Consider the following 18,389-nt stretch of genomic DNA (forward strand, 5'->3'; position numbering starts at 1 on the left):
GACTTCTTGTATTTTATCCCTCTGTACACCCACACAGGCTGTTCCACATCCAGACAAACCCCTGGAATCCACTTCCTTTCCCCCGTGCTCATCAGTGTGGGCTGTAATGAGCCTGATGGTTTCCATCCAAGCAATTCCAGAGACAGGATCCAGAGCAGGGCTGACCCCGGGGGACTCAGCATCATCCAGCCCCCTGAGAGGGGACACCTGCAGGACTCCAGGGAGCCACGGGCAGGGTGGCAGCTGGGGGCACGTGTCCTGCGTGTCCCCCAGCCCTCCCCAGCTGCTCCGGGAGCCGTGAGAGGAGGATCCCCAGGCAGTGACCGGAGCGGGGACGGCAGCCATCTGCTCCAGAGCCCGGGGTCTGCGTCTGGAGACAGCCGAGTGACAAACAAGGTTAATGTCCCACGAGCGGGAGCTGTCACTCTGCGTTAGAGCCCGGCTTTCACCTTCCATGGCACAAGACTCCAGCACACGCGGGGAGAGGCGACGGCAAACCGGGACGGGGCTGGGACCGGAGAGGCCTCAGTGGGGCCCGGTGGGACCGTGGTGTTGGAAGGGCCTGTCCCTCCCGGCCGTCAGGATCCTGCCCGGGTACCCCCGATGGGCACGGCAGGGCAGGCAGCGGAGCAGAGCCCTGGGAAAGCGCTCCAGGGTGTCCTGGGTGCCGCGGGGATCGGCACCGTGCCAGCGACCCGAGCCGAGCCGCGGCTGTTCATTATTGAAGGCTGGGGCAGGGTTACCGGAGGGACGGGTGTCCTGTTTCTGCAAGCGCCTGCCCACAAAGCCACAAAGCCATCGCCTGTCGCGGGCACCTCCGTCCTTCCTTTGCAGCCACAAAATCACCAGGGTCTGATGAGCCACAGACACACACACACCAGCACACGCCGGCCACCGGCTCCAAAGTAAAAGCCAACTTTATTGTCGTATAAAGGAAGAACTAAAATGTCCCTTAACCCAAACACAGATGGGTCGGGTGGTCCCGGCACAAGCGGTGGCCTGGGGGGAGCAGCCTTGGGGGGATTCAGTCGGGTCCCCCCCAGCCCCTTTTCTCCTCAGCCGGTTGTAGAGAGGGGAGGAGCTGCCGTGGGGCTGCGGGGACGCCCGGATGGGAGCTGGGGCTGAGGTGTTTGTGCGTTGCAGAGCTCCTGCTCTGTGCTGGAATCAGGCACTTGTGGAAGGGCGTGGGCCCTGCTCCTGCTCCTGCTCCCACCAGCACCGGGGCACGGGGACACCGGCAGCGGCTGGAGCTGCCCACGCCAGGGGCTGAGGCTGGGCCGGGCCACAAGGCAGCTCTGGCCCAGTACAGAGGAGGTTCCAGCAGCTTTGGTTGGTGCTCTTGGTGAGTTAAGGCAAGAGTTGGTTTTAAAAAAGGCCAAAATCAGCAAAACCAGATGTCCCAGAGGCCTGACAGGCAGGTGGAAGAGTCTGGGGCTGCTCTGGTTTTGCTCTGAGTTGCCATTTGGACCCTGCATGCCCAAAAGTGGGCACTGACCCCTGCCCGTGCCAGCCCTGTGCTCAGCATGGCCTCCACCACTGCCACCAGGAACCTGCAGCCCAATACTGGAAGTGTCAAGAAGGGACTTTGGGATATTTTAGGGGAGATTCAGGCTCCTGACACCAGTGCAGGGGTGGGGGGAGGACGGAGGAGCCGTGGCAGCTCCCTCCATCCTGCTTCCCATCACAGTGACCGGTCAGCAGCTTGTGAGGTGGGAGCTCCCCTCCAGCAGGGACACGAGCAGATGGCCAAGGGTGCTGCCAGCACCCTCCCTCATGGCCCCCGAGAGCACCGAGGGGAACCCCACTCCTCCAACATCCCAGCAGGGCTGGACCCACTGCCAGGACCCCCAGCTGCCCCTCCATCAGCACCCACGTCCCTTGGCAGCCCCAAAGGGCTCTGCCCCAGGGAGCTCATTCCCCGTTTGGTTCTCGTTGCCCACACTCCGGGGGGAAAAGCTCTGGGTTTGCCCATCAGTGACCCCATGTCCGAGTGGGGACACCCAGACCCTTTGCCCCACCTGGCCTGAGCGCCGGGAAAGGGGCAGGGAGGTGAAACGGAAGATGGGGCGGCACCAACCGGTGTGTCCCCACCCCCTGCCCCACCTCTTGGTCCCGCTGGCTGCGGTCGCAGCCCGTGACCCTCCAGGGCCAGTGACCTGGCAGGACACTGACCTTGCACCCGTACTGCTCCTCCCCAGTGCCTCCCAGCAGGGATCCAGGCCCAGGCTACCCTGGGCTGCCGTACCATCCCTTGGGCAGCCAGGGGGGGAGCCAGGGAGAGATGAAAACACCGATTCCATAATACCCCAAGGGATCTCTGCAAAGGAAATATAAAAAGTTTTAGATGAAGTCCAAATGTCCAAGTCAGTCAGAGCAATGGCCACATGCCAGGGGGATGCTCGGGTTGCTCCAGTCCTCCATAACTTGGGAAGATGCTGCAGATCCTCCATGCTCATATCTGATACCCATCCCTGACCTCAGCCACCAGAGCCAGGGACTCATCAGCCGTGGCTGCTGCTTCCAGGAGGAGAAGAGAACAAATCCATGAGTATCTCTGTGTGATGCCAGTGGTTGGTGACAGCCCCTGGAGCGGCCGGTCCCCAGCTCCACACATCCCCATGTCCTGCAGGATGCTGTGCTCACACCACAGTGCTGATGGTGGATGACTCCTCCGATCGCCGCTGTTTGCTGGGCAGTGACTTGAGATACTCCAGGTGCCGCCGGGCGTCCTCCTGGTTCTGCCTGACGTAATAAACCAGGTAGGAAATCACCATGGCGAACCAGCCGAACATGGTGACCAGCATGGCGATGTCCGTGGTCTTCTTGTACACGTTGCAGAGGTCTGTGTCGGCAATGACCTGCAGGAAAGCTTTGCCCACGTGCTCCTCCTGCGTGGAGGAGTCGCACACGATGCCCCCGAGGATTCAGCCACCAGTTCCACAGCACGGATCAGCTCCTGCAGCCGACAGTCACACAGCCACGGGTTGTTGGACAGGTTCACCTTGGCTTTCAGGTTGCTAAAGGCGTCTTTGCTGACCGACACCAGTCTGTTGGAAGACAAGTCCAGAGAGTGCAGGTGCTCTGCCAGGCTCTGGAAAGCCCCAGTTTCAATTCTGGTGATGGCATTGTGGGACAGATCCAGCTCCAGCAGGAGCGGCAGGTCCCGGAAGGCGTCGCGAGGCAGGAAGGGGATTTGGTTGAAGTCCAGGTAGAGCTTGTTGGTGTCGTTGGGGATGTCCCTGGGGACCTCGGTCAGCTGAGCATTGCTGCAGCGAAAGGTCTTCAGCCCCTCCTCTTCTGAGGGGTAACAGCCCTTGGGGAAGGCAGTGGCTGCGTGGAGGCAGGAGCCCAGGAGGAGGAGGAGGAGGAGGAAGAGGCTCTGCAGGAGCAGTGCCATGGTGATGGGGCGGAGGAGAACCCCCTGTGCCACAGTCATGGTGCTGCACCGCCTTCCTCACACCCACAGTGCTTCAGCGGGACTTGGCACATCTGAGACAGGGACAACAAGGAGACAGTGTCAGGCTAGGGGAGACAGGGGCAGAACTGTCACTGTGCTGGCTGTGAGCACCACATCTGACCCTGGCCATGAAGCAGGGACAAGGATGGGGACCAGGACAACTGTCATGGCTCACACTTTCCCCCATGCCCGGCCATCACCTCGCTCGAGGCTCCTGCGTGGCAGGATCAGGCCCCAGGGGCTGGGCACGTCTCCTGCGCCGGCAGCTGGGTTGTAACAACCGGAGGCGCTCGGGCTGAGCCAGAGGCGGGGTGAGCTCCCGCCCTGCCAAGGTCACGGCGCCGCGATCGCTGCTCGCAGGAGGCCGATGCATCCTGCGGCGGCCGGAGGACGCACCAGAGCGAGCCCCGGCTCCGGGCGAGTGACCGCTGCAGGCGGCCCCCGGGGAATGGCACGGAAAACATGTGCAGGCAGCGGCTCAGCAGGTCCCTGCTCCCGGCTCCACTCTCCGGGAGCGCCCGGGGCACACGCAGGCGGGTTTTCTCCTTCCGAGGGGACCGGCACAGGTGGGTGCTGGGTGCTGCTGTGCTCTGCCCGCTGCCACCCCACCGTGGGGTCGGGCTGCTCACACCACCCCGTAACCATGGGCCCCATCCAGCCCTTGATTCCGGAGGGGAAAAGCGTCAGCAGGAAAGAAACAAAAACAGAAAAAGGAAATTCACTGGAGCTGAGCATGCAACGAGTTCCCAGGGTGGTGGCAGCAGATAAGGGCCGTGTCTGAGCGCTCCGAGCAGCTGCCCGGCTCTCCCAGCCCTGGCTCCCAGCACGTTCAGGGGTCCCAGCCTGTCCCTGTGCTGGCCATGGCAGAGCAGCTCTGGGGGGCAGCATCCAGGTGCTCTCCCAGCATCCCAAAATCGAAGCCACTGGCGCTAACAGGCACCTGTGTCAGCCGGTCGGGCAGAGCTCAGTGCAGCAGCGGGAGCCTCGAGCTATTCCACCAGCAAAGCTGCCTCTGGTGCCTCTGCTCCCCGGAGCACCCCAACACCGGCAAACCCGCTTCGGGTGCTGACCGGGGCTTCTCGGTGTGGTGCAGAGGCGGCCAGCAGAGGGTGGTCCCCAAGCACAGGCAGGAGAGCACCCGAGTGCCGGGCACTGTTACACAGCCCTGCCACGCCGACACACCCCAAGGTCACACCTGTGCAGGGCTCAGCCCGCGCTGCCGGAGCCCCGCGATCCAGGAGGGTCCTGAGAGGGAACCAGAGCTCAGGGCACACCAAGGGCACCGGGACCCCGGAGCCCACACTGCACCAGCCCCCCAGGTCTGACAGAGGTAGCCTGGGACAAACACACCACCCCCGTGGTACCCACTGCCCGGGAAACGGCTGGAATAAGACGGGACGCGGTGTCCCGGGAGGGGGCTGCTGCATCCACGGAACCGGGACACCCCTGCGAGTGGGACGCGGACCAGAAACGGCAGCGACGACAGCGAGCCAGCCCTTGCCCCACCGCGGGTTTCCCAGCCCGCAGCAGGGCGCGGGATCCCCAGCCCGACCACGGGGGTCGCCGCCAGCGCCAGGAGATGCTGTTGAGGAGCCGGGGGCAATGCGGACGCCAGGATTCTCCGTGAGCCCGGGGATGCCCGGGGATCCCCCCGGCCCCGCTTGGCACCGGGGGCGTCGCAGGCGAGGGAAGCCCCGGTGCTTCCCCGGGGAAAGCTCCGCTCTGCGCGGCGCTGCCCGCCCTCCCCTCCCCGCCTCCCGCCCCACCGGAGGTCCTGTTGCGGACTCACCTGCCTGCGCAGCCCCCGGCGGCGGAGCGGCCCCGCGCCCCGGGCCGGAGCGGCCGCGCCCCGCGCAGCGCGGCGGCCCCGGAGCCGGCGGCGGCGGCGGGGCCGGTGGGCGGGATCCTCCGCCCGGGCCTCCCCGGGGCTCCCCGCCCCCGACCCGCCCCGCCGGGGGGGCCGTGCAGCGCCGAGCACCCTCGGCCCCGCGCCCGAAGCCTTCCCAGCTCCTCGCCCCACGGGAGAGAAGCGCTACCCCGGGTCCTCACACCGGGAAGCGCGGGAAGACACCGGAGACTCAGTGAGGAGCTGCCGAGACCCCCGAGCCGGGGGCAGCTGGGGCCGGGGCGTCCCGGGACACTCCATGGCCTCCGCGTCCCCCGCGTCCCCGCCGTACTCTGGTGGGAGCCCGCCCGGCTCCGCCCGACCGCCGGGACCCTCGGTGTCCCCCGGTGCTGCCCCCGCAATCCCCCAGGAATTCCCTCATCCCCTCCCCAGCTCTTCTTGGGGAGCAGGACCCCCCTACCCCCACTCCGAGGGGGTCACGGTGCCCCCCCCGCCCCGCGCCGGCATCGCTTACTCGGGGAAACCCGACCCGCGGCGGTGGCACCGGGCGGGGCGAGATCCAGGGGAACCGGAGTGGGTCCCCAGCCCAGCCCCAGCTTGCCGGGCCGGGCTGGGCTGCGGCTCGGGGCCCCGCCGCCCCGGGGCACCGGCGAGTCTGGCTCAGGACCATGGAGAGCGGCTGCCGTTACCGGGCCCCGGGGCCGCCGGGAGGGACGCGGCTCCCGCTGCCCCGGTCCCGGATCTCCGCGGCGGGAGAGCCCGGCCCCGGGCACTGACGTTCTCCCGCTGCTGTGCGGGGATAAACGTTTAGGAGGCACCTGGCCTGGATCTCACTTCAATTAGGAAAAGGGAACCTGACGGCAGCCAGACCCGGCCGCGGACAGATCCTCCCCAGAGACCCCCGCGCTCCCCCGGGGCCAGGCCATTGCTGGGTCTGGAATTGTTCAAAAAACCTGTGGATGTGTATTTGGGAAATGGTTTAGTGGTGAAGGTGACAGTGCTTGGTTGTTGGTTGGAGGAGATGATCTCAGAGGTCTTTTTGATGTTTCCATGCCCGTAGCCAAGCCCGACGCCGACCCGGTGCCAGGCTCACCGGGCAGGGCTGTCCCGGGACACCGGCAGGCAGCAGCAGGCAGCCACAGCTGGTGCTCTTGAGCGCTTCTCTGGCATCTCCCCGTTCGGCCGGGGAGCGGAGCAGCCCCGTGCTGCCCATCACCATTCCCAGCGCCGCCGGGAGCAGGGATGGGCGTGTTGGGATGTGGCGGCTCCGGTGACACAGCCCCACGCCGCGGGACGGGGCCAGGGTGACAGGCAGGTGTGTGAGGGGACCGAGCTGGGACCGGAGAGGCCGTGGGTGACCCCGGCAGCGGGAACAGCCCCAGGGCTGCACCCCACGGGGGTCCCACGCGGAGGACACGGCACCCACAGCACAAAACCTGCAGTGCAGCACAACCCACGCGGACCCTTCCCACCGCAGGATGGCTAAAAATAGCCGGCACCGGCTTCTCGCTGCCACCACTGAGCTAAATATAACCGGCATCGACCGGGCAGCGGGACCGGCAGCAGCAGAGCGGGAGCTGAGCACGGCCCGGCACCGGCAGGGCCTGGGAGAGAACGAGGCCTAAGAATCCACACGGGAACAGCCCCCTGAGCACGGGGGGAACGCGGCTGCAGCTGGCGGTGAGCGGATGGGGCCGATCCCCCCAGGGAACTCCCCGCCCCCGGTGCCGGTGTTCCCTGGGCGGGTGAACGCGGTGTGGGGAGCCCGGGGAGCGGGGTCGGGTCCCCCCCGCGCTCCACCGGCAGCGGCTGCTGCTGCATCACGGAGAGCGATGAATATTTATGGGCGTTTAAAAATAGCTGCTGCATTGTGCTTCCCCCTCACGTGCGGAGCCAGCGGGGTGCGGGGAAGCTGCTAAATTAGATGTCACCGCGCTGAGAGCTGCTCAGTCAGGCAGGAGCAGGATAAAAATAGAGCCTGCTGTGCGTGCGTGGATCTCCTGCAAAGCAGGACCGGATCCCGTGGGATCCCCCGCCTCCGCACCGGCATCCCCGCACCGCGCCCTGCCAAGAGGGCACCGCAGAGGAGCCGGGCGGGGACAACGCGGTTCTAGCGGGTGGCAATCAGGGGCCTTTCATCTGCTTTACCCCGCATCTGCGTCTCTCCGTGCCCAAGGCCCTCTGAAGGCAGACATTGCTGAGCTCTGGCTCCGGCAAGTGACCCCGTGCCCTGGCAGCAGCGCGGTGCCAGCATGTGACACCCTGGCAGCCCTGGCAGCCCTGGCAGCCCGCGGGGTCTCCGTGCTCTGGCCGTGCCCTGTCAGGATGGATGCAGACAGGGTCAGGGCACACAGCTCAGCACAAGGAGGCACAGGGGCACTCAGGGAACCTCGACATCGCTGTGACTCCGCCTGGGCCAACACCAAAATTCATCGTGGGCTGTGCCAGCTCGGGGGGCACAGAGTGGCACCGGCAGAGCCGCGGGCAGCCGGGAGCACCTCGCTCGGGCCCCGCACACTGCCAGGGGCTCCGGGCAGGGGGTTTGCAGCCCAAAGCGGTGCCGGCGCTGCCCCTCTGCTGCTGGAAGAGCCGGCAGCAGGCACTCACAGAGCCCTGCACAGATGGCTGCGGCACCCGTGGGCCGTGCCAGCCCCACGCGATGAGCTTTGATGGTTGTGCAAACAAAAGCGGAGCCAGATGGTCTCCCCCGCGCTCCAGCGCTGGAATCCTGCGCTCGCTCCCAGCCCCGACCTTGGCTGGGTGTCCTGCAGCGCTGCCGGCCTGCCCGGGCTGCCTGCACAATGCTGCCGCTGGGATTTTCATGCTATCACGGAATCAGAGTAGTTTGGGTGGGAAGGGACTTTAAAAAACACCCAGTCCCACCCCATGCCATGGGCAGGGACACATTCCAGTACTCCAAATCGCTCCAAGCCCTGTCCAACCTGGCCTCGCACAGTTCCAGGGATGGGGCAGCCACAGCTCCTGCTGGAAGCTGCTCCAGTGCTCCCCCACCCTCGGATTTCCCTGGGAGAAGCGGCAGGGGGGGCAGCCCCTCCTCCCCGGGCAGGCTGGAGGCACCCAGCGGGGTCTGGGGTCCCCTGTGATCGGTGCATCCCCCGATGCCCTTCTTTCGGGAGCCCGGAGCTCCCGCCGGTTCCCATGGCGGCCCCGCCTCTCCCGCTGCTGCCGGACTACAGCTCCCGGCGTGCCGCGGCGGGGCGGGCCGAGGGGCCGCCGGGAGCGCACCGGGAGCGCGGCGGAGCGAGCGCCGGCCCCGCCGAGCCGAGCCGGGCCGGACCGGACCGGGCGGGAGCGGTGAGTGCGGGCCGGGGGCTCGGGGCAGGACCGGGGGGCTCTGCCCTCCCTGGGGGCGGCGGCAGCGGCGGCCGAGGCCCGCGGCCGGGCCGGGGGAAGGTGCCTCGCATGGGCCCGGCCCGAAAGGAAAACACCGCAAAAGAGACAAGCGGGTGCTGGGATGGAGCTGGGGAGCGGTGGGGGGGGGTCCTGGTTCGGTAGTGCGGGTCCCCACGGTGGGGTCGCGCTGTTCAGAGCCCGGCCGGGAGCGGGTCCTGCCCCGGCCTCCTGGGGCACCGTCCCGTCCCGGGAAAACGGGGAGGAAAGTGGGGTCTGGGACCCCACGTGAGCCCGGAGGAGCCCAAGCTCGGCCTTCTCTTGGTCTCCAAGATCTCCCGTTAAATCCACCAGGAAAGGCCGAGGGGGCAGGATCCCCGCCCTCAGCCGGGGCGGCTCACGCGTGTCCTCGTCCCCGTGTTCCCCGTGTTCCCCGTGTCCCCTCCGGGGCTCCGGCAGCCCCGGGCCCCCGAGGAAGAACCGGGCAGCGCTGGGGCTCTGCCACGTCCAACACAGCCTCAGGCTGGAGGGACACGGAACGCTGTGTTCCCAGTGTCACCTCTCACCCAGCACGGCCCATTTCACCAGCGTCCCCCATGTCCTCCATGCTCGGGTTCATCCGTTGCCAGCGGCACAGAAGGGTTTAAAGGATTTGTTTGGGAGGTGGCAGCTGTTGCTGCTAGAGATTGGGATCTGTGATCCGTGGGATCATCGGCACCTGCAGTCGGGGAACACTCAAGATCAAGATAAGCACCCGAGCCCTCCTTCCCTCCCCAGCCCAGTGAAGATCCTGCAGCAGGGTGCCAGGATTGGAGCATGATCCTGAAATCCCTGGGGAGGGGGGACAGCACTGCCAAATCATAGGATCATTGATTTAGGATGGAAAAGGCCTTCAAGATCATCAAGTCCAAGTGTTAAGCAAGGGAACAGGAGCAGGTGGTGGTCACACTCCTCTGGGGACAAAGGTGAGGAAGGAGCTGCCCCTGGACAGGGAGCAGGACAGGCAGGATGAGGCAGAGGGAGGGCTCAGCTCCACCACCTCACTGTGCCCTTTGCCACTGGCCACAGCTCCGACTTTTCCCCTCCTTGGATGGCCACTGTCCAATGTCAGCACAGCCCTGACCTTCACCCTCAGCCTGGTGCAACATTCAGGCTTTTCTGTTCCAAAAAAAGTGGGAAAGCAGAGCCTGGCAGCAGCTGCTGTGGGAAGGGGGGCTGGAGTCCTTCCCATGGTGGGCTGTGTCTTGTTGTCCTGCAGGTGAACAAATCCTGGTGTGGAATTAGAAATCAAACATGGGATGTGGCATGGGGGTAGGGACAGGGCTCTGGGAGCTCGTGTGCCCTCAGCCAAGCTTGTGCAATCCAAAATTTGTGAGAGCTGGGCCAAGGGCTGCGGAGCCCCGGGCAGAGCTGGTGAAATATTTAAGGTGGGGAAGGACAGATTGGAGATGTGGAATCACCCTCATTGCAGCAGTGAGTGCTTGGTGTGTCTGTATGTCCTGCAAGAATGAATTAACCAGCCTCTCGTATGTTCCAGCATCCCACCCCTCTTATCCTTAATTTCACAAGGAAGGGAAACTGAGGCACGGGAAGGAGAATTGCTTCACATACAGCTTCCAAGTTGGGCCCTTTCCCACCCAGTTGTGGGTCTGCAACTGCTCTCGTTTACAGAGACCAAATCCAAGCTGCTCCTTAGTTTTTGGAAGTTACACTCATGGTTGGAAATTCCACAGCACCAGCCATGGGCACCTCTGGCTGCAGGGAGCTTCCACAGCCCTTGGATAATGGGATCAGGAAAGACTCCTGGAGAGAAGGTTTTTAACTGTTGATGAAAGTAGATTTGAAGGCCTCCAGTGAAAGCACAGATCCTTTTCTGTGGGCACTCCCTTCCCAATCCCTCTTCCTGCACCCTTTTGTTGCTCCAAGACCCAGCCATGTGGTTCCTCCTGCTGCACAGCTGGAATCCCACAGACACAGCTCTCTGTGGAGCATCCAACTGTTCCTCACTCCTGTCTCCTGCATCCTCCAGACTAAACAAACCCATTTCCTTCCAGCTGTCCTTGCAGGTCATGTTTTTCCTACACCTCTGCTCATTTTCTCCAGCTCCTCCCAGGACTGGACAGTGTTCACCCAACATCCAGGAGATCTATTTCCCATGTCTGGCACTCAGCACTCCTGTTTACACATTCCATGGGGTGCTTTTCTTTTTGTTGTTGTAACAATCTGACTCTTTTTGACTCATTTATGCTTCACCCCAACCCCTAGTTTTCCTTCTGAGAGCCTTTGGGAATTGCAGCAGGTTTAGGACAGAGCTGCTCCCTCTGCCAGGGGTGAAGTGCTGAACTCTGGCCCTCAGTCCTGTTTCCAAATCAAACTTTGGGCTTTTCTCTGGAATATCCATAAATTGGTGACCTGGGAGGTGAGCAACAAGGGAGTGAGCACCCCATAGACCTGCAGCCACTTTCCTGGAAACAAAATCCTTCTCCAGGTATGAGGCCCCTGACACAGTGAGGTGAGGATCTGCAGCAACAGCTGCCTGTGTGCATGGAAGAGGTTTGGGAGTTACTTGGAGCATTCCAAGAGCTGTGGAGTGGAGGCTGGCTGTGAGTCCCAGCCCTGGGCAGGAGTGGGGATGGTGCCAGCTCCTGAGACAAGGCAGGCCCAGCGCTCCATGAGGGAGCTGGGAACAGCTGGCAGTGAGGAGAGTGTGATGTTGGATCTGGCTCAGGCTCGCCTCCAGAGAGCTGGAGGGAACAGCAACACAGCTTCCAGCTGTGGGAAGCAACAGCAAAGCCACAAGGCCAGACATCAGGAAACAGCCTTCACTGTGGTGTGCTGCAGCCAAGGAGGATGAACTGGATCATCTCATCAAGCTCTTCTTCCCTGGGACACAAAGATGATTTTACATTTCCCTGATGTTGGTGTGAAGATACTCAGCTTTACAGTGGGTTTAGTTTGTGCTGTTTTCTGTAATTCCTGGATACCAGTGAGCCAGAGCTCTCCTGCTGCCACTGGCACTGTGTCAGTCCAGAAAGCCACTTGATACCTTCACTGTCTCAGAGGCACCACTCCAAGGACTTGCTCTGACAGGGTGATACTCTCTTGCTTCCTCTCCCTCCTGGCACTGTCCAGAAAACCATCTTTGTGCTCCTCCTACATGGCAGTTGTTCCTTCCAGGTAGGGGAAGGGCTAACTCCTCCCCAGCTCTTCCTCCTGAAACATCCTCCCAAGGCACTCTGTGCTGTTATCTCTCCCTTTTTACGTTCCTCAAGAAGAATCTCATTCCTTCCCTGGGGGGAAATTTTTTTTTGTTCCTCTTTTTTTCCCCTCTGTAAGTCTTAAATCTGAGGCAAAACACATGAGCCAGAGTAGGAGACCAGCAAACCTCCCGAGCCGTGCAGAACCATGTTAATTTAGTTAAATTAATTAGGAGATCTGTTGATACAGAGCCTTTCCTCTGCAAATGCTCTGGTCCCTTCCCAAGTTTAAGGCATGCTGACTCCATAAACATGCAGGAAGTTTCCTGTGCTGTGTGTTTCCATGATTAACACTGTGATGAGGATTTAAAAGTGCTTCAAAGTATTGGTTTGAGTTTTGTCAGGCAATCGTGGGATTGAACCTCAACACCTCAGCTCCAGGAAAACATCTCAAATCACAAGAAGCTTCTGTCACAGACAAGCTTCCCACACATAATTCCCAAATCTCAACCACTCCCGGAGTCAGCGACGTCAGCTCTAAGAATGGCAATACCGAGGGGCAGAGGAGGGAACCGACTGGGGATTTTTATAGCAAACAGCAGATTTTGGCTTTGCTTGACAACCAGCCTGTGCTCAGCCCCACCAAGCAGTTTGGATCCGGGCTCTGACCTCAGTGTTTGTGTTGCAGGGGCTCCTGCCAGCCAGGAGAGGCAGGATGAACGTGGGAACGGCGCACAGCGAGGTGAACCCCAACACGCGGGTGATGAACAGCCGCGGCATCTGGCTGTCCTACGTGCTGGGCATCGGGCTGCTGCACGTCGTGCTCCTCAGCATCCCCTTCTTCAGCGTCCCCGTGGTCTGGACCCTCACCAACATCATCCACAACCTGGTAAGGGAGCGGCACGGGGAACCTTGGCACAGCTGTTCCTCTGAGCAATCTGCTGAGATTCCTGTTGAAACAATTCCTTTGTGTTTCCAAAGATGCCGGGTGAGTTGCTCAATCTCCTGCCCTCGGCCTGTACTGGTGCCTCTGGGTTATGGATTTAAATCCAGCCCAGGTACAGGTGAGGCAGCAACTCCTGGTGAGGCTGCTCAGAGGGGATGTGGATTCATTTTCTGTAGGGCAAATCCTTCATTGTGTCCCCTTCCCAAAGGAATCTGTGACAGACCCCATCCCCGGAGTTGGTGAAACCTGAATTAGCCTCATGAGAGTTAAGAAAAAACAAGATTACCCCCTGATTTTGTTCTGCCTAAAGTAAAAGATTAGTCCAGGAACTGATTCTTCTCTCTGAAGATCAAGTGCCACATAGATTCCCTTGGGCACAGGGGACAAAAAACTTGTGGAATGGAGCAGCTGATTGTGTATCTTTTATTTTAAATAATATCTCAGCCTGGGAATATTCCAGAGATAAAAATTACAGGGATTGAGAATCCTCATGGTAAGTTATTACTAGTGGGGGATAAAAACCTCCACAAACGCCCAAACTGGAGCTGCTCAGGAGATAAAAACCTCCACAAACCCTCAAACTGGAGCTGCTCAGGAGATAAAAACAACCACAAAGCCCCAAACTGGAACTGCTCAGCACTCGGCTCACGAGCTGCTGGCTTCTCACCCATCTTCCCTGGCAGCTTAGTTTCTGGGGACAAAAAGGAATTTAAAGGCCAGGAGTGGCTGTACTTGGGAGCTGTGGTGTAGCCAGAATGTTTGTCTGTGACTTGTGTTCCTCGGTAATCAGGGGGTGACAGATCTTCTCCCAGACATTTTCGGGGAGCCTGCAGGCAGCAGGCAGGCGCTAATCTCCCGATCGCAGAGATCCCAGGGCTGTAATCTTGCCACCGCCTCCTTGGCTCACACCCAGGAGCCGAGCGAGGTTTCTGACGTGGAGCAGCCGAGCTGGCCCGGCCTTTCCCAACTCTCCTTTCCCCGCTTCGCTGGCCGCTCCGGGTTTACAGCAGCGCCACATCCCTCTAGTGGAGCGGCGCGGGGGTGCAAGCGCCCAGCTCCCCTGCCTTGGATCTGGGGTTTCTGGGGTCCCGTGTGCCTGACGCTGTGTGTCCTGCAGAGCATGTACATCTTCCTGCACACCGTGAAGGGAACCCCCTTCGAGACCCCGGACCAGGGCAAGGCGCGGCTGCTCACGCACTGGGAGCAGATGGATTACGGAGTCCAGTTCACCGCGTCCCGCAAGTTCCTCACCATCATGCCCATCGTCCTGTGAGTATTCTGGGCTGGCTGAGCCGCCTCGTGTCTCAGCACCCATGAGTGTTCTGGGAGATAAACACCTGGAATGCCACAGCTCAGTTTGCCTCTCCCTCTGTTCCTACCTTCCCTCTCCAGGTATTTTCTAACCAGTTTTTACACCAAGTACGACCGGGTACACTTCATCATCAACACCATCTCCCTCATGAGCGTCCTGATCCCCAAACTGCCTCAGTTCCACGGCGTGAGGATCTTTGGCATCAACAAGTACTGAGCGGCGTGGCCGGAGCGGATGGAGGAGGACAGGGCTGAGGGGGGATTCCTCTCTCCAGCCCCATTTCCTCCCCCCACACAGACTGGGATGTGGTTTGGCTGTTTAAAAGCAGATCCCAACAGACACATTCCGCATGCTGGATCCTCGTGCCCAATAAATCCAAACCAGCTCCAGAGTAGAGTTTAGTGCGGAGCAGGACGTGCGACGCCGGATTTCTCTTCTCCCAGGGTCATCAATAGATGCAAAACCACTGAGACTTTGAGGTACAACAAGGATGAATTCTGGGAAGAGTCTCATCTATTCCAGACATGGAATGACGAGGATAGGGATGAGGGGAAAAGCTTTTAGTGCTGGTACTATTGCTGTGGTAAATGCACTTTAAAATACATTTCCCTTCCTGAAGCTGGGTGCTTTGAGCAGAACGTGAGGGAAATCCAAAGGGATACAGCCAGACTTTCCCAGGACTGGATTGTTTTGGGGTCTGATTTCCAGTTTTAGGTGGGAAGCGGGAGGGGGAAGTGAACGACAGATTTTTATTTTGCAATCGTTGACACCACTGAGAAGGGAAATTCTTTTCCTAAAAACAGCACAGGAAGAAGTGACCTGCAGTTTGACAAAGCTCTTGATTTCCTATATCACCATCCGTGTGGTCCAGGGAAAAGGTGGAAAGATCCAAAATCATGCTTGTTATTTTCAGTTTATACCCAAATCTGCCCAGGTAACTCCTCTCCCCACCCCAAACTGCTGTTTTTATGTGCACAGGAGCTCAGTGGGCATTTGGATCAAGGGCTGAGGGCAGGTGATTTAATGACTGACACCAAATGCCACGGAGCTCCTTGGAACATGGACATGGACAGGGGTGGGAGAGGCAGACAGTGGGCAGGTACAGGTGGAGGGCTGATTGCTCTAATCAAGCAGGCAGCCATCCTTGACTTGGAATTGTTCTCCTCACTTCAGCTCCTTGGTTGCTTAAGTGCACGTGACTGGGATTTGCCAGTTCTCCATGGACTCAAGGGTTGGATTTTTGGCTTACCTGGAAATCTGTCCCTCAGCTCCATGCCCAAGGGCTGTGTGAGCAGCAGCACCAGCAGCAGATAAATTGACCAGCAAAGGAGTCAGTTTGTCACTGACAGTAGATCCTGTCACAGAGGAACAAAATCAAGCCTTTTTCCTCTAAAATTACCACCTAAATAAAGCAGGCTTAGGTTTCCTGGCTGAGACAGCTTTTACTGTTGTACTGAAAATCAGAATGACCTGATTTCCCTTTGGGTTGTGTCCCAGATGGAATGGGTTTTCCCTCACTCTTCCCCTGTAACCCCATGAAAACCTATATTTTTGTTGTCTTAGTGCTTATATTGTCTCACCTTTTTTGACAATGGTATAAATCTTTTTAATCTTCTTTTTTTGTCCTTGCAGTAGCAAATCCAGCTTTAGAGGCCGTGAGGGAGAATGTTGAGGTTTTGGATGATCTGAGCATAGGACATGGAAGGGGGAATTTTTAGATCTGTTACTACTCCATGCATAATTTTAGACAAGTTGCTTCACTTCTCTCTCAGACTTCCTTTGGGATTGCTACAGGGAAGGGAAAATCTGGAGTGTACCTCAGAGGGCTGCTGGAATACAGGGAGAATCATTCCCTAATGTGTTTGGAAAGTGGAAATCCAAGTGAAAAGGAAGTTTTCAAGCAGGTAGAAGGAGAAGAGAATCTGGCTGGAGACCCTAGGGTATTGACAGATGTGCAATTTCCTTGATGGGCAGTTTAAACCTTCAAACCTAGGATAGAAGAGCTGCTGCTTTAGCTGAGGTACTCTCTACCCTAATCGGCTCTTTAAGCTACTAGACAATGATAATTGTGATAAAAATAGAGATATTTCATCAATCAGCTGGGAAATGACATAGACATGAGCAGTATTCCTTCAGGAGGGGCAGGTCCTGGCAGGGTGCCTGAGGCTGAACTTGAAATGTTGATTGTGGTGCTGAACAGAGCTGAGTGTGCCCAGACGCCACTTCCATCTCCAGGGGAAATGAAAGGAAACTAATTATTGTCATAGAAAACATGGGGAAAACCATCATTTTGGAACAGAAACAGCCTCTAGATGCTTTCAAACATGACTCCTCCCAGACAGACATATGCTGGGTATTTCTAAGCATATGCACATCACAGATTTGTAAATTTAGAATAATTATCAATTGAAAGGATCAGCTTTTTTTTTTTTATGGCATACAGCAATAACACAGCTGTGGGTTTGAACACTTGTGTGGTCACTGACACTATCTGACCCTGTTTACTTAAATTAAAGATCAGCTGGGACTCAGAATGGGATTATAAACTTCCCAAACAAGCAGGTTCTAAAGTCTAAAGCCCCAAATTGTAATTAGGACTCTGCCTAGCAACAAAAGTAAATATTTTTTGATTTCTCTCCTTCACACAAATTATCAAAACAGCCAATGGCAGAGTCATGACATGAGACTTCACAACACAGGTGTGGCATTTTTCCATGGAATAACTGACATTAATTTGGACTCAGTTAATCCAGTCAAGGGAAACTTAAATGGAAACATAAGTAATATGGAAAGAAGCAAGTTGAAGTAAGATTTCATGTTCTATTGTGGTGAGTTGAGTACCTATATATGATTAATAAGTATTTGAACAATTACACATCGGGTAGCAACTTCCTTAAGATCCCAACTTAAGGGTAGGTGTCAGGATTAATCAAAAATAAAAAGCAAGAAGTCAATTGTAATTAAACCACCATTCTTGGGTGTACCTGAGGCAGTCTGAAGTGAAAGGACACCATGAGCAGGCTGAAGGGTGGTCAGACATGTCCTGGAAGGGGACAGATCAAGGGTGGAACCACATTGTGGGAGGAGAAACGAAACAGGAACAGATGTGGTGCTGCAGGGAGGAGATAATTGATTGTTACTGATGTTAAATGGGATTCTGATCACATCACACTTGACAGATTCCCTCTCACACTGGTCCTGTATCATGATCAGGACAAGTTCCTACCTGGAGAGATCAAATCTCCTGTGATGGAAAAACAACTCCTGGTAAGTTATTTTAAGCTTCTCTGTTTTGTTCTGCAATTAAAGAGAAAAACTTTGGAATGGCTGGGAGCCTTCTCAGGAACTGGCAGCAGCCTGGCCCATCTTGTACTTGGCAAAGCCCCCTCAGCCACTGTCAGCACCACGCACGTTTCCAAGGGGCACAGCAGCCCCTGCTCCAGGACACTCAGAAAACCAGCAAGTCCTCCCAGCCTGATGTTCCTGAATCAGGGATCCTCACCTGGGAGTCCTTTCACAGAGCTACCAGGCTGGCAAACAGTCCAAACCTTTGCAGGAAAAAGCCTATAAAATTAAAATAAATGGAGGGCTACTTATTCTCTTTTATGTTAGAATCACTGTTCAATTTTGGGTTGTTTTTAGAAGCTTGGTACTGGCCCTCAAGGAGGGGACAGCAGTGAGTTAACACATTAATATTCCTTCTTGTGACTTATGTTGCTTTATCATTGCCTAGAATATCTTTTAAGCATGTGAGTGTTGGTGTGTCCATACCCTCCTTGGATCAGTTAAATCAGCTGAATTAGTTGGGAGGGTTTTTAAAGGAATGTTCTGTACAAAGTTTTAGGGGTTTTTTTCCCATAGCCTTCTTTTTGCTGTGGATACAGGAGTCTCATGTAGAGAACTTTCTAAAATAAAGTGTGAATATTTTTATTACTCCTTTGTACAGTATTCTAAGAGAGACTAATAAAAGTGAAGTATTCAGGTAAAAAAATTGTGCTTGAGTCCTGGAATCTTCTCATGGATGGCTTTTGCTGTCATACAAGCATGGCAATGTACCCAGGAGACATGGAATGGCCCGGGTTGGAAGGCACCTTAAAGCTCATGGGCCATTCCCACCCCCTGCCATGGGCAGGGACACCTTCCACTAGCCCAGGTTGCTCCAAGGCACATCCAACCTGCCCTTGGACACTCCCAGGGATGGGGCAGCCACAGCTTCTCTGGGAAACCTGTTCTGGGGCCACACCACCCTCACAGAGAGGAATTTCTTGCCAATATCCCCT

General features: G+C 58.0%; 2 protein-coding genes across 3 annotated transcripts; one reads left to right on the top strand and one right to left on the bottom strand.

Annotated features, from left to right (window-relative positions):
- Positions 1-1,813: 1,813 nt before the first annotated feature.
- LRRC3C (leucine rich repeat containing 3C) lies at positions 1,814-5,321 on the bottom strand. The gene is given in 3 exon segments (XM_036398883.2): positions 1,814-2,917; positions 2,920-3,489; positions 5,247-5,321. Coding segments are annotated over 2 exon segments (795 nt in total). The 5' UTR covers positions 3,437-3,489; positions 5,247-5,321; the 3' UTR covers positions 1,814-2,639.
- Positions 5,322-6,899: 1,578 nt separating this feature from the next.
- On the top strand, positions 6,900-18,042 carry ORMDL3 (ORMDL sphingolipid biosynthesis regulator 3). Of its 2 annotated transcripts, none has more exons than XM_036398863.2 (4): positions 6,900-6,983; positions 12,540-12,740; positions 13,915-14,066; positions 14,190-18,042. In XM_036398863.2, the coding sequence occupies exons 2-4, from the start codon at positions 12,567-12,569 to the stop codon at positions 14,323-14,325; spliced, it is 462 nt and encodes a 153-aa protein (XP_036254756.1). In that variant the 5' UTR covers positions 6,900-6,983; positions 12,540-12,566; the 3' UTR covers positions 14,326-18,042. The 2 variants fall into 2 exon arrangements, with proteins under 2 accessions (XP_036254756.1, XP_036254754.1); XM_036398861.2 differs by lacking the exon at positions 6,900-6,983 and adding an exon at positions 8,538-8,618.
- The last annotated feature ends 347 nt before the right edge of the window (positions 18,043-18,389 follow it).

This window comes from Molothrus ater, chromosome 27 (genome assembly GCF_012460135.2).
Source record: "Molothrus ater isolate BHLD 08-10-18 breed brown headed cowbird chromosome 27, BPBGC_Mater_1.1, whole genome shotgun sequence".
Lineage (NCBI taxonomy): Eukaryota > Metazoa > Chordata > Aves > Passeriformes > Icteridae > Molothrus > Molothrus ater.

Bases quoted from the DNA above. Each gene is read 5' to 3' on its own strand.
- ORMDL3 (XM_036398863.2), top strand. From the start codon at position 12,567: ATGAACGTGGGAACGGCGCACAGCGAGGTGAACCCCAACACGCGGGTG. The intron at 12,741-13,914 runs GTAAGGGAGCGG...TGTGTCCTGCAG, and splicing joins CCAACATCATCCACAACCTG to AGCATGTACATCTTCCTGCA. The intron at 14,067-14,189 runs GTGAGTATTCTG...TTCCCTCTCCAG, and splicing joins ACCATCATGCCCATCGTCCT to GTATTTTCTAACCAGTTTTT.